General features: G+C 40.8%; 1 protein-coding gene across 5 annotated transcripts in view; it reads right to left on the bottom strand.

Annotated features, from left to right (window-relative positions):
- PRCP (prolylcarboxypeptidase) overlaps window positions 1-15,341 on the bottom strand; it is a 71,781-nt gene extending 56,440 nt beyond the window's left edge. For 2 of the 5 annotated variants that reach the window (XM_082629113.1, XM_082629117.1), the window contains exons 1-2: window positions 15,285-15,341; window positions 13,582-13,764 (exon numbers count right to left, since the gene is read on the bottom strand). In XM_082629113.1, the coding sequence (XP_082485239.1) occupies window positions 13,582-13,749 (168 nt within the window). In that variant the 5' untranslated portion in view covers window positions 13,750-13,764; window positions 15,285-15,341. Of the gene's footprint in view, window positions 1-13,581; window positions 13,765-14,118; window positions 14,177-14,877; window positions 14,955-15,237; window positions 15,262-15,284 lie in introns of those variants that run through there. The other 3 variants (XM_082629116.1, XM_082629115.1, XM_082629114.1) reach the window with 3 other exon arrangements.
- Window positions 15,342-15,347: the final 6 nt, after the last annotated feature.

Genomic DNA, 15,347 nt, shown 5'->3' with positions numbered 1-15,347 from the left:
ACCAAGCTTAAGGGGACAAACTTCCACAGTAGTGACCTCATTACTTTATTCCCCGTGGAGAGTGCCTTTTTGTGATCATCGATGGAGGTCTCTTAACATCCTTTACTCTAGAATGTACAGAGCCACCCAAAAATATCTCACAGTACATTTTGTCTCAGGTGTCATAGTCCCCTTCTGCTACTAATGTAGTTCCCTTTCATTTTTTTAAATTAATTTTTATTGGAGTAGAGTTGATTTACAACGTTCTGTTTGTTTCTGCTGTAAAGCAAAGTGAATCAGTTATACGTACACATATATCCACTCTTTTTAAAATTATTTTCCCATGTAGGTCATTACAGAGTATTGAGAAGAGTTCCCTGTGCTATACAGTAGGTCCTTATTAGTTATCTATTTTATATACAGTAGTGTATATATGTCGATCCCAATCTTCCAATTAATCCCTCCCCCCCTTCCCCCCCGTAACTATAAGTTTTTTTTCTACATCTGTGACTCTATTTCTGTTTTGTAAATAGGTTCATTTGTAACATTTTTTTTAGATTCCACATATAAGCAATATCATATGGTATTTGTTTTTCTCTGTCTGATTTACTTCACTCAGGATGACAATCTCTAGGTCTATCCATCTTGCTGCAAATGACATTATTTCATTCTTTTTTATGGTTGAGTAATATTCCATTGTGTATATATACCACATCTTTAACCATTCCTCTGTCGATGGACATTTAGGGTGCTTCCATATCTGGCCATTGTAAATAGTGCTGCAATGAACACTGGGGTGCATGTATCTTTTTGAATTATGGTTTTCTTTGTGTATATGCCCAGGAATGGGATTGCAGGATCATATGGTAGTTAGAGCTACCATATAATCCTACAATCCCATTCATTTAAATTCTTCTTTCCATAACACGAAACCAAAGCCAGAAGAAAGCTCTGTTAAAAACTCTGTTATGTTTCTTTTTACTCTCTGAAATCACCCAACTTGCTGTTAAAAAGAGAATTGACGCTCCTCTTACTCCTCAACTTTATTAATGTGTAATCTGGATTTCCTTAATATAATGTGACTTCCACAACTATCTCTAAATCAGACCATAAATTACAAAATCTTCTATCTATTCCAGAAATACAGCTATTACAGAGGCAACATGGAGTATGGGTTCTGATGACACCAAAGCTCAGTTTAAATCCTGGTGTTATCATTTATCAGCTATGTGGTCATGAATAAAATGACTTCATCTCTGAGTCCTCTATTCCTCTGTAAAAGAGATGTAGTACCTCCATGCAGGGTTAAAGATAATTATATGAAGAGCACATATGCAGTACCTGTCACAAGGTGAACATGTCGTACTATGGTGAACAGAGCAGTGCTCTGTCCCAGCACCAACTCAATACCAAGTTATGTTCTTAAAGTCAATGAAAGCTTCAAAGAAGGAATACCCACACCATGAGTGTGTAAGTGGAAATAGTGACAACACTGACTTCACAGTGTTGATCGCCCACCTCCTGCCTTATCATCTCTGCCCCCTGTCCCAGTCTTACTGACCTCCTTTCAATTCCTCCTACTCTTTCCTAAATTAGTATCTTGTACATGATACATCCTCTACCTAGACAGAAATCTCCATCACCTCCCTTCTCCTTGCCAACTCCTACTCAGCTTCTTGTCTCTGCTTTAACACCATTGCTGACCAGAGGAAGCCCTAATACCCAAGACTTAGGACCGTACCGTAGATTCCACAGCAAACTACTTCCTTAAAACGCACATCACACTTGTAATTACTTGTCACTATCTTCTTTCCCACGAAACTGTAAGCTTCATGATATACGTTTTTGCTTTCCCCTTATCCCTAGCTATTGACACAGTATATGGCACATAGGGAGAGTTCAATAAATATTTGTTGAATGAATATATAACTGTGCTGCTTTACTCTATAAATGTTAGCTATCATAACTTCTATAATAGTTATACTTTCATACATATAAATTGTATCATATAACCAAACTGCAGGGCTGCTCTGGGAAAAGTTCCTAAAGAAATCTGACTTTAATAAATCTGCCTTATCCTAACCCCACGTGGGCAGTCCTCACAATACAAGCAGCAAGAAAGAGATCATGAGCCTGACAGAGACAGGGCAGCTGCTTCTCTCCAGTCACAGCACCGAAGGGCAACTTGGAACTAACTGACTCATACACAATAGACAGCAAGGATTTACAAATACACATAGTTAATCAGCCTCTGTTTACAAATGAAAAGCCAAAACCGTAAAAAGTACTCCCTTTACTTTAGCTCTCTAATAAACAAAGGCAGTACACAGCCACCACAGAAGCAGCTTTTAAGGAGATATTGTTCCTGATACATTCATTCTTCACCCTTCCCCTAGCCCACATCCTCACACAAAGCAGAAAAAACAGGGGCTGCTGCACTCCCTCCCACGACTCCTCCTATGTAGATACTTTGGGAGAAGGGTCAGTACAGACAACCAGCTTCCAGATCATCCAAATAAGAGGATAAGAACAAGTAAGCCTGTTTTTATTTGCCTGGCTTCCTACCTTGTTCCCCCAAAGCCTTTTAGACAGTTGAGAATCAAGTTTCCACACTCTTTCCTACCCTATACATACACACCCCTTCCTTACCACAATGTGCAGAGAAGCAGAAAAAGGGAAAGGGGGAGATAGAGATTCAAAAAACGTTTGTGCAGATGACACTCTAAGTAAAACAGTGTGCAGTATGCCGTGGAGGGGTATGGATCCTTCAAGACAGGCTTCCTGCTTTAAAAGGGGAACAAAAGGTTTTAACACAAGGCTAGAGTAAGACACATGCCATGAGAGAAGTACAAAGAAAGATCTGACCAATCACACACTTTCTGGGCGATTAAGAAATGGCTCCTGGAGGAGGCAGTGTCTAAGATGGGGCTTAAAAAATGCAAGGGGTTGATAAAGGAGGGAAGGGCCAGAGGAGAGGCATTCCAGGCAAAGGGACAATGCGGGTTAAAGCATAGAAACAGGAAAGCAATGGGCATGTGTGGAGAACAGATTAGCAAACTGGAAAGGTGGGTTGGAGCCAAAGGGTGGAAGGCCTCGAACATACAGGATTTTGTTCTTAATAAAGAAAGCAAACAATCAGGAATCATTGCAGGTCCTGAGCAGAAGAGTTGTTTAACTGGAGGGGAGGTGATTAATGTGGCCCATGGGGACTGCAGTGGAGGGGGAACTGTAGGTTGCAAGGAAGGCCAGTTAAGAGACTCTTCCAGTCCAAGAAGGCAGTAATAGAAGCTGCAACAAAGCATGAGGGCCATACAAGTGAAAATAACAGATATACTCTGAGAATGGAATCAACCTAACTTGTTGTTACAAAGAATATGGGAGAAAGAAGAGCCAAAAATACCTGACATTTCAAGCTTTGGGGACTTTATACTTTCTGATCCCTCTCTGATCCAGTGTCCCTTCCTCAGGGGAACCTTCCTGAGATAAGCCTTTCCCATCCGCTGTACCCCATATTTACACATACATATCACCTTGCTTCTTTCCTTCAAGGCAATCATTACAATCTATAATTATCTTATTTATTTAATGTTTATTTGCTTATTATCTACTTCCTAACCAGAAAATAAGCTCCACACGAGCAGTCCAACTATTGTCTCAAGAACCATGCCTGGCATATATGTAGTCCTCAATAATTTTTTTTAAATGATAATAGTGCCACCAGGAGAAAGTCATCACTTAAGCAGATAAGTCTGGTTTTGAGTTAGAACTACAGATCCAAGTAGAAATATAAGGAGGTAGAATGAGGTAGTAATTAAAACGCAGTTGGTGCCTCAGTTTCTCCATCTATAAATTGGGGATAGCAGTACCGAGACCTCGTGAGGTCACTGTGAGAATTAATTAGCTAATATATGTAAAGTGTTTAGAACACTGCCTTGTACATAGTAAGAGCTCAATAAATATTTTCTATTATTACTATTATGATTATTCTTAGAGAAATATGTCAAAAGTGAGACAGAGACAGATTGATCTACACTTATGGATTTGGGAATGATCTGCAAAGCAGCCGTGAGAGGAATCATGGGCTCCTATCTGTGAAAAGTACAGATAGGAGGGGTTGGAGACTTAGGGAAAATATATGCCTTGGTTCTACTTAGGTGGCCTGAATTCCTCCCCCTCTCTTTGAAACATGTACAATTCCTCTGGAAACCTTTCTTCTTTCCTGTCACCCTTTTCTCCCCTTTCTTTCAGTAAAACCTTAGGTTGAAATGGGGTTATAAAGGGCCATTGTTTTTTTTTTTTCCTCTATCTCCACTCAAATGAGTTCTTCATCCTTGTTTCAGCTGTGTATGGAAGATAAGGATGTAAAATATTCAAGGAAAAAATGGCAAAGCAGCCATAGCCAGGCAACAAAAGAGAAACAAGAGTAGTCTGAGCGTTTACCCTAAGATGTGGTGCTGGGTAGTGCAGCCTGGAGTCCTGAGGCCCAGGTTCTGACACTGCCACATACTGCCTGTGTGAGCCAAGACAGGGCAACTGCTTTTTTTTTTTTTTAAATAATACTCTTTTTAAATGGATTATAAAACAATGCAGATTCATCACAGATAATGTGAAAAATACAGAAAAGTATAAAGAATAAAATGAAACATCACACATCTTTCCACCATTGTTACTATTTTAGTATATTTTCTTCTACTCTTTCTCTGTGCAGCTATAAACATATTTTTAAACATATCTGACCCTCTCAATTGGTAGTTGATTTTTCTCTCAAACCTCTCCCACCACTGGGCCTGGAGATGGGATAGGTATTTTCATTGTTCCTAATTCTTCCTCCGTCTTCCCCAATTCACTACCTTTAAATATTATGTCATCAAACTATAACACCCCACTACCCTTCTCACTACAATCATCTACTGACCCCTTGAAGATTTTAGATTTTAGCTCCTTGTTCACTGTCGCTCCAACATAACTCCTTTCAAAACTCTTAGTGACTTCAGTATCTTGGTCCCTTAGTTCCTTTTGCTCCTCTCCTCCAAGGACCTTGTCCTTCACCTATCTTGGTCACTAACCCATGGTCAAACCCTAGACCTTGTCACTCCCAGTAACTGTAATCCTGCCACACCCTCAATTTTAAGCATTCTACTTCCTCTATCTTTCCAGCTCATTCCCTCTTCTACTATGATTGTCCAAATCCTTCAACCTCACCTTATCCACCTTTTCACTGTCCCTCACCCCATCCTCACTCACCTCCCTACTTGGCTTAAATTCTGCGGTCCATAACTCCTTTGCATACACCCCTCAGCTTCCATGTCTCTCTCTCATTTTGTTTTACTCATTTGGCAAAAGGGCAATCCTAGTTGAAAAGAATTCTCTACCAACCCCACACCCATACCCAAGAAACTGAATGTAGCTATAGAAACATACAGCCATGTCATGTGGTCTTACTAACTTGCATGAGACTTCACAACTGCCCTGCAGTCAAACTCTATTTCCCTAATTCATTTGCCTTCCTTCTCTACTAGAGGAGTATGAACACTCTCTCTCCTCCTCACTGTCCTCATCCCCTACTACTCTCTCCCTTGGGCACATCCCTCCAGCCATACTGGCCTCCTTGCAGTTTTTCCCATCAGGCACACACCTACCTCATGGTTTTTGTACTTGCTCTTCCCAATGCTTTTAATGCTCTTTCCCCACTGCCTAGAATAATGCCTAGCACATAGTAGGCACTTAAAAAATATTGAGTAAATGAATCTGGAAATACATTGTACATTCAGTTTTCTATTTTGTTTTTTTTACATCATTAATTCATGACTATTTCTCCACATCATCAGATATACTTCAAGACCATCATTTTTAACAGCTAATAATATTCCATTTAATGGATACACCACAAATCACTTACAATGATATATTTACAGTGAAAAACCAGTAGATTTACAAGTAGGATATTTTGGATGTTTCCTTCTTTGATCTTTTTGAACTTTGGTAGTTTCCATCTAAAAATGAGGATGATATCTACCTCACAGGATTGTTGTAAAGACTGAATGTGGAATATAAATAGATACAGAGATGTCAGTTTTGTTACTACTGCTTACAACACAGAGGCATCATGGTGTCAACTGAATGAAAGGTCATAGATCTCGGAAGCAACAGATTAAAATATAACTCACAATATTGTCCCTTAATAGCTTGATCGAGACATTCAGCCTACATGAACCTCAATGAAGCCATCTATTTTTAAAAGTGATTGTAATAATTAACCGGTATGTAAAAGATTTTAGCATAATATCTGGCCCAGATTAGATAATCAATAAATGTCATTGTTCACTGCTCATAAACAATAACTAGAACTTTTCTTAAATTGTGAACTAGAAGAAAAAAAGATTTTTATATATTCCCAAATATATATTATCAATGCAGAATTTTCCTGTTTTGATGAACAATTATCTAATACCTACAAAGCACAAGTGAGATTTTTTATATAAATCTACATATTGTTTCTTTTATTTAAAAAAAAGCAAAACAATTATTTTTAATTACTGAATGACAATATGAATAAATTAATTCCCTTTTTTATTATGTGCTTCAATGTGTACATATATGTGTATATGTACATATATATGATGATGGTAAGCTGAGCAAGAAAATACTAAGTAGACCAGCCTCGCTTTAGGGCTATTTTTTGAAGCAATCTGTGAGTTGCAGCCATATATTGGGTTGGCGAAAAAGTTCGTTCGGGTTTTCCCGTAACATCAAATAAATGCCAAGACATTACAAATTTATTAGTGCTTTTCCATATTTTTCAGATACAAGTTAAGTATGTGCTATTGGAATGGTCAAAAAATGTAATGTGAAGTCCTCCAGGATGTAATCATCTCTGCCTCCCCAGGACCTAGCCTGGTGCTTGAAATATAAAAGGAATTGGATAAACATCGAGTAGGTGGATGGGTAGGTGAGTAAGTGACTGATTAAGTATGGCAGTCTTTAGTGCCTTCTCTCCTTCTAGGCACTCCAAAGTCAATACTTTTTGTCTCCCCACCCTGTGGTTAGAGAGCAATGTAACCTGTTCTGGCCAATGACTTATAAAAGGAAGTGACCTGTCATTTCCAGGCTGGAGCATTTACATGCTAGCAGAAGCCTTCTATGTTCTTTCTCCACTGCTACATTGATCGTGAAAGCATAAATTGAGAGGAAGCCTCTATCAGACCCTCAGCCTCTAAGTGAATGTAATGAGCAGAACCCTCTGCTCACCTGAATGGAAATACACTGTGAGTCATAAATTTTTGTTGGGTTAAATCACTGAAATTTTGGAGTTTTGTTACTGCAGCACAACCTAGCCTATCCTGCTTAGTACAACTAGCAGGGTAATGACATTCATTTTAGAACTCGAAACTCATGAGTTTATTTTTAGAAAAACAAAATGGTACAGATTAAGTGGTTTATCTTGAATATGTAACTTAACCTCTCTGTATGATAGTTCTCTCACCTATAAAGCTGGACAATAATAGCATCTACCTTGTAGGACGGCTATAGGGATTAAATAAGTGAATGTCTATTAAGTATTTAGCAGAGTATCTAGGGCATATAAAGCTTTCAATAAATGGTAGCAGATTATTATTAATGCATTAGACACTTATGCACTGCATATTTCAATTTACTCTTCCCCCCTTACTCCATATTCATTTTAATTTATAGCCAATTTTTTCCATTCAAAAAATCTTTATTAAGAAATACTATGTAGAAGGTACCATGCAAGGCACTGGGAAGGAAAACAAATAACACATATCATCAGTTATTCTTCTTACCTATGATTCTTCTTTCTTCTCCAATCCACCTTCAACCAAGCAAACTTTAAAATCATAAACATAAATATAATGTTCTATGTTATAAATATGGTGTCAGTGGGAGAGCTAATTTTTAATTTATAAAACATTTTACATGATTTGAGTCTGTATCTTATTCAAAGTTGACATGGAAAAATTGTTTAGGTCTGATTTACCAAAGGCAATTAATGGGTAGGGCAAAAAATAGAACTTGTGCTCACATCCCCACAGCTCCTGATATAATGCCCTATAGACAGGAGGCAGTTGTGAACAGAATTACAGATGCATCAGAGATCAGCAGATCTAATCTTCTTATCTTACATATTAGTACAATGAGATCTAAAGCGAAGCAATTTGCCCAAGGTATCAATATTAACACAAGTTAGTGGCAGGGCTAACAATAGCACTCAAATTTTGAAAATGTGTTTTATGTGGCTAAAGCACAAAGTCCCTGTAATATGCTGATGGATACAAACATGACAGTACAAAATCTAAAATTTTTGCTGAAATTACATCTTAGCATTAACTGATAAAATATTCAAAACTCTGCTATCAGAAAGACAGGTTAGATTTAGTATTATTATCAAGAAGAGAAGGTATTTGCAAAAACCTAAAAGGATACATTTATTATCATATATTTTCCCCTCCACAATTTACCAAAACTCAAAATAGCATAGAAAAAAAATAGAAATAGCTTCAGATGACTTTCTTTATATATCAGTCTTATGTGAAAGAAAATGATTTCAAGTGAGAAAAAAATTAATTTCTATGCCATATTTACAAGTGAACTATATTATATCCCACTGGTAAAAAGACACATATGTACTACTTATGTAACAGAAAAGAATCCACAAAGATTTTCATATTTTCCAGAATAATTATTTTAGGTATGACAAGGAATGACTTAAATATTTTATTCTGAGTGGAGAGGAGGTAAGTTAAAAGCCATATTAAGAAACTGCAAGATAAAATAAAAATAACATTTACCATTTACTGAGTGTTTACCAAGTGATCTAAACTGTGCCTGATAAGCACTTTACACATATCAGCTCATTTCACAAGAAATCTGTGAGATGAGTAGTATAATTATACCTATTTGGCTGATTATAAAAATGGAAGCTCAGAGTAACTTGTCTGAAGTTACTCAGGTAGTGTTAGAAACAGAATTCATTCTCAAACCTGTATGGTATTCAAGCTCTATCAAGTTCCTAACCCTCCATAATTTTGATCACAGTCAATTCATCATATCTAAGGGGTGGACTACAGTGACCCCTTCTGACAATGATTCTGTGAGCAAAAACAGAAATCAGTTCAGAATTCACATAATATTTGTGACGGTATGCTCCAGGCCTCAGGGGAAGGCCATCAACAGATGAACCAGTAAGAAAAAGAGAAGAAGGAAAAAATGAAAAGAGGAGGAAGAGGAGGAGAAAAAGCAATAGGCCCTTCCAAGAGGCCTGACACAGCTCCATTTTACTAGACATCAGGGCCACCATGACAAGAAAGGGAAACCCAGAAAAGGAATTGAAAGTAGAACTGTAAGGGATGTACATAAATCAAAATAGCTTAGTCCACTGTGATGGTCTCACAGTAGATAAGGAAGGAGCTGTGGGAAGGCCCTGCAGGAGTCAGCAGCCATGAGTTCAATGCTGGGCCAAGATGCAGAGCTCTCACATAAACACTGTTCAGTAGTTAAATAAGAATAGTTGAGTGTAGATGACTGACCACTAGGTTTCTTAAAAGAGACATTACCACAACTGTCAGCATCTGGATCAACCTGAAAGGTATAGCACTATGGAGAGTGTGGTTTTAAGAGAGAGCAGGGGAGGAACCAGCATTTATTAAGTTCCTTAATTTCCTAATGTTCCAGGCACTATGCATGTGCTTTCCTGAATTACCATATTTAACCCTCACAACAACCTTGGTAGATGTAATGGTGAATTTTACATGTCAACTCAGCTGAGCCATGGTGCCCAGAATAGTCAAACATTCTAGATGTTTCTGTGAAGATGTTTTTTGGATAGGATTAACATTTAAATCAGTGGACTTCGAGTATGGCAGCTTCACCCTCCATAACGTAGGTGGGTCTCATCCAGTCAGGTGAAGGTCCAAATAGTAAAAAAAAGACTGACCGCTCCTGAGCAAGGAATTATGCAAATTGACTGCCTTTGGACTCAAACTGAAACTCTTCCCTGGGTCTCCAGCCCACTGGCCAACCCTGAAGATTTTGGACTTACAAGGCTCCACAATTATACGAACCAAGTTCTTAAAATTAATCAATCTCTCTCTGTGGAGAAACAGATACATAAACACACACACACACACACACACACACACACACACACGGACACATCCTATGGATTCTGTTTCTCTAGAGAACCCTGACTAATTCAGTAAACACTGATTTCTATTTTCACCAGTGAGGAAAATGACAGCCTGAAAGGACCCATTCTCCTTCCTCACTACATCACATAGTAAAATGCCCTCAGCATTCACATTCCAGTCAGAGGGGCTCGGGTGGGAGTAGGAGGGTAATGAGGAGCAAGGAAACCTCATAACCACAAGCCATGCATCCCAAGGAGCCTTTTACAACACTGGCATCACACATGTACCCAGAGCCTTGATGTGCCCGAGTGATGTGCTATCCTTTGTCTGGTCTCCTGATTCAGTTATTTTGGATAAAAGAAATCAAATATTCCTACTAAATCAACAACATATAAAGACTCTGAAAGAAGAGGAAATATAATTGGTAAAGAACAGAAGTAAAAGATAAAAAGAAAAATAAACAAAAATTGATTTGTGTCAATTAAATAATGGTAGACTTTGCTTTGTTTGGGTTTTCATTGGATAGTCATCCATTCACTCCCTCAACAAATATTTATTTTGTATTTTATATTTTTATGGGCTCTTCTGGGTACTGGACAGTGCTATCTAGATGAGGAGACACATACAAAATAGTACATGTGAAAAAAGACCAACTAAAGTCAAGAAAGTTGACATTTCAGCTGGGATAGAGGTATGAGTTTAACTAGCGGAAAAGAGGGATGGTATTCCAGACAGAAGAGGTGACAGAAGAGGTGACATTTCAGCTGGGATACAGGTATGAGTTTAACTAGTGGAGAAGAGGGATGGTATTCCAGACAGAATTTCTGACACAGTCAACTTCAATTCTATGTTCTATGTTGCTAAAAGTATATGTGTACAGGGAAGGCGCGGGGAGGTAGGGGCCTATGGCAGGATGTGAAGCTGAAAGACCAGCTGGGGTTATGAGATGAGGAACAATACCAAGGACTTGGCCCTTCATTCTGCAAGTAATCAGAGTTATGAAGGAGGACTCAGCTTTTTTACCAAGACCATTCATGGAGCTTATATGCATATAAGGACAGCTGGGAATCGCTTGGTCAGCTGGACAGATATAACCACAGATAAATAAAATTATTATAATGTTTGATGAAAATTAAACCTTGAATAAAAACTAAACCTTAGTTACAATAATAACTGTTTATTATTAAAAGGCATAAAAGTATTTCATGTGCTCTAACTAAAAAAACTAAAGTTGAGTTTACACATACTTTTCAGTCCCAACTAAAAATCTATGGTCCAGAAAAGTTGGCAATTACTATAAAACCATTATTATGCAACAAATACATATGTGAACGTTTTTCTCAACAAGAATGAAATAAAACTCAATTGGAGTTGATGTAAAGAAAATTATCATGGTAATAAAACATTTGTAGAATCTGTGTCCTAAAATATGAACTAAATATAAGCCAGAGGGCAAAACATGGCTAAGGCCAAATCTTATAAATCACCAAAAATGGAAAAAGAACTGGCCTCAACTTATATATCTAAAGAGTGAAGTGGTCAAGAAAGGAATCTACAATGAAGGAATATAAATTAGGACCTAAGAGATCATTCAGTCTCTTCTACCCTTTCATTCCCTACCCCCCTTTTCTGCTGATAGTTCTCTCTCATCATTCCTAAAAGGATTGTAGAGATCTTCATTCCAATAGTTCCCCTTCAATTTAACTTTAATTATGGAACTCTGCAATATCCCAGTATATAAAACAGATAAAAACATAAAGTTCAGGCTGAAAGAGGTCAGGGAGAGAGGGGGTTCTGGGGTACCCTAACTTGGATTCCACTTGGGCCTTCCCCATCCCTTTGAGACAGCTCCATAAAAAAAGCCCTTAATTTTCCTCAGTAAAATGTGAAACTCATTGGTCCTTGTCCTGATCTCTCAATTTACAAATGAGGAAACTGTAGCCTAGAGAGTTGCCTAAGAAAAAGACCCCTGTTTCCTAGTACTCCTGCTAAATCTAGAATGCTTTCTCTTCCTCATAATCTCTAAATTTCTGGGTTAAAAACAATTTCTTATAAATTATTCTATAAGTTCACACCATCCCGCTATCTCAAATTCCTATTCAAAATTCATAGGTCAGTAACCATGAGTTTAATAAGTGCCTACTTGAGGCCAGGTACTCTGCTATGGACATGTGATCTGCTCTCATTTAACCATCACCAAATCCCCTGGAGATCTAGAAATTGGGCACAGAGAAACACTTGAAACTTCCCAAGGTCACATAGGTAGTAGATTGGAATTCTGGTCTATTTGACTCCTAAAGCCAAACCTCAGACTCTTGCACTTCTAATCCCAACCTTTCCCAAATCTTTGCCTATCTTTTCACAGGCTCCCAGAAATACAGAACTGTAAGGGATCCTGTCATTTCACACAGGATGTACTTCTTCATCCAGGCTTCTCAGGGAATACCTACCTCATGCTTCAGCCAAGCACAAAGGCATTAGGCCTACCTTAAACTCCTAAACTCAGGCTTCAGAACTATAGAGATGCTCACCCCCACCCCCCACCACAAATCTTGAGAGACTCCTACAACTTCCTTTACAAGGGTGAGCTACATATATGTTCAGTTTCACGGAGAATAGGGAAGGTTAAAAACTCTTAATAAAAGGGCTACACGGGGCTTCCCTGGTGGCGCAGCGGTTGAGAATCCCCCTGCCAATGCAAGGGACATGGGTTCGAGCCCTGGTCCGCGAAGATCCCACATGCCGCAGAGCAACTAAGCCCGCGAGCCACAACTACTGAGCTTACGTGCCGCAGCTACTGAAGCCCGCGCACCTAGAGCCCGTGCTCCGCAACAAGAGAAGCCACCGAAATGGGAAGCCCGCGCACCACAACAAAGAGTAGCCCCCGCTCGCCGCCACTAGAGAGAGCCCGCGTACAGCAACGAAGACTCAACGCAGCCAAAAATAAAATTATTTTTAAAAAATAAAAAAAATTTAAAAGGTCTACAAAATCAACTCTGAGCTGAACATGAGACAACAGGCTGGCAATTTAGGTTGAATAAATATTAGATAGTATCTAATAAGATATTGGAAGTTTGAATTTAGGGCCTGCTTTGGGACAAAGGATGACTGTCACCTTGAAGTAGGTGCCAGAGTTGGGATTAAATAATTTGAATTTGGCGGAAGGCCAAAGGAATTTTCATTAGGGCAGCCTCTGGGAGCAGAAGGCGTTGAAGTCACTGCTGTGGCCAATCACAGAAGAGAGTGTAGAGCCAGGACTGATAATAAATCATTGGTAATGGGAGGACAGAATTTAAACAGACTGGGGACCTGGGGCCACCATCTGTAAAGTGTAAGCCAAAGTTCGGACAAGTCCTAGGCATTAGGGGTCCGAAATTTCGGGTGAGCTCCGGTGCCTGGGAACCACGAAGCCAGTCCTCACCACCCGCTCCGCCACCCCAAACCCCTTCCCCCTTACCTTCTGTTGGATGTAGTGAATCGAGTACTTCATGGCAACAGCGGGGCGGGATCTGAAGCTGGTTGACAAGTGCAGGCTGCTGAGGGCCCTCAGGGCCGGCGGTACGGGTGTGGCGGCCCCAGGAGTCAGGAAAGCTAGGAGCAGGAGCAGGAGGGAGCGACGCCCCATGGCTCAGGCCGGCTGCTGCAGGGAGGGTAAAACGGAGACTGGCAGATGCGCGCAGCCCGAGCCGGGACCCCCGCAGCTCCGCCCGCAGCAGACAGGCTCCTCCTCCCCGGGGGAAACCCAAAGCCACCCCGCCCCTCGGCAACTCCGCGCAAACCCGGGTCGCCCAAGCCATACCGACCCCGTCCCCGTCCCAGAGAGTGCCGCCAGATTTTACTTCTCTCTTGTACCATCCCCTCTTTAGAGTCCACCTTTATTCCGGTCGCACTCTAATTCCATTGCCACAGCCTTGTCCATATAATTGCCACAGCAAATTCCATATAACAGTAATAATATCGTTAATAGTACAGCCAACTAAAAATTGCTACTTGCCATCAGCCTCTACAGGGATTAAGTCACTAGCCACTGCAGCCTTGACCTTTAACACACCCTAAAAGGAGTTCAGGGTGGAGATCAGGAATGAGGCACTCTGTGCTCTGGGAAAAACTGGCAGAACAGGCCTTTCAGATATAGTTTCAGGAGGTTTTATGAGCCCAAATTCTTGCATCTTCTCATATCTAGAAAAGCACTAAAATCATCAATGGTGACATCTGCTCCTTGTGACTAGCAGCTAGCCTCTGCCAAAATGTGTGCTTGACTGTGCATTCCCCCTTTCACTAAAATCATATGTAACACTGACCTTCCCCCCTACCTCTTTGGAGCAGCTCCGCAGAGCTATCTAAGATGCTGTCTCTCGGCCTCTAGTCCTCATTTTGTCCCCAGTAAAAGTTAACTCACAACTCTCACGGTGTGCTTTTTTTTCCCCCCAGTGGGCAGTACCATAACAATTTATTGATGGTTCACTACAGCACTAGGCTTAGTGGCACACCATCTCATCTAACTCAACCATCCCACCTATTTTGTGGGTCCTGTATGATTGTTATTCCCATTTATAGCTGAGGAAACTGAGGATCGAGAGGTGCTGGGACTTGCACTAGGTCACTCAGGAGGCGGTGGAGCACTGGCTTCGCAGACCGCTGGGTGTGGCTCCTTTGCACCCCATCTCCATGATGTCAGCCTAACCACCTCCTATGGTACTCTGTCGGTGGGTCACCCCAAACCTCCGTGCAGCCCACACAGGCCATCCCTCACCGACAACGGAGTTCGCCCGGGAATCCCACTAGATCCCGGGCCCTTCTTCCACGTTACGCCCCCTTTCTTCTTCCGGCAACCGGCAGCCGCTTCAAGCCCCGCCTTCCCCCTCCTCCCGCCCCCCGGCAGTGCCATCCCCAGCCGGCAGAGGCCCCTTTTGTCTTCGCGGCTCCCCCAGCACCCACGTCCGCTTCTCCTTCCAGTCAGCCCGCAGAACCCCGGTCCGAGGGGCGGTCCAAGGGGCGCTCCCGCCCATCCCCACCCCTACCCCTTCCTGGGGTCCCTACGCCCAGCTGGCTCAACGCTACCCGAAAACCAACTTTACAGACTGTACTAGTGCTCCACCAGTCGGTAAAGAACCTTCGTCAAACCCTGTCTGACAAAAACGTTCATCCGCAAAGGCTCACAGGCTGTTTCGCCATATCTCCACCATCGGCGGCTCCTTCTTCTGATTGGCTCTGAGGAAGGAC

This window comes from Mesoplodon mirus, assembly GCF_964341445.2.
Source record: "Mesoplodon mirus genome assembly, chromosome: 7".
Classification (NCBI taxonomy): domain Eukaryota; kingdom Metazoa; phylum Chordata; class Mammalia; order Artiodactyla; family Ziphiidae; genus Mesoplodon; species Mesoplodon mirus.
Note: the sequence above shows the minus strand (reverse complement) of the source record. Positions and strands in the feature narration are given on the sequence as shown.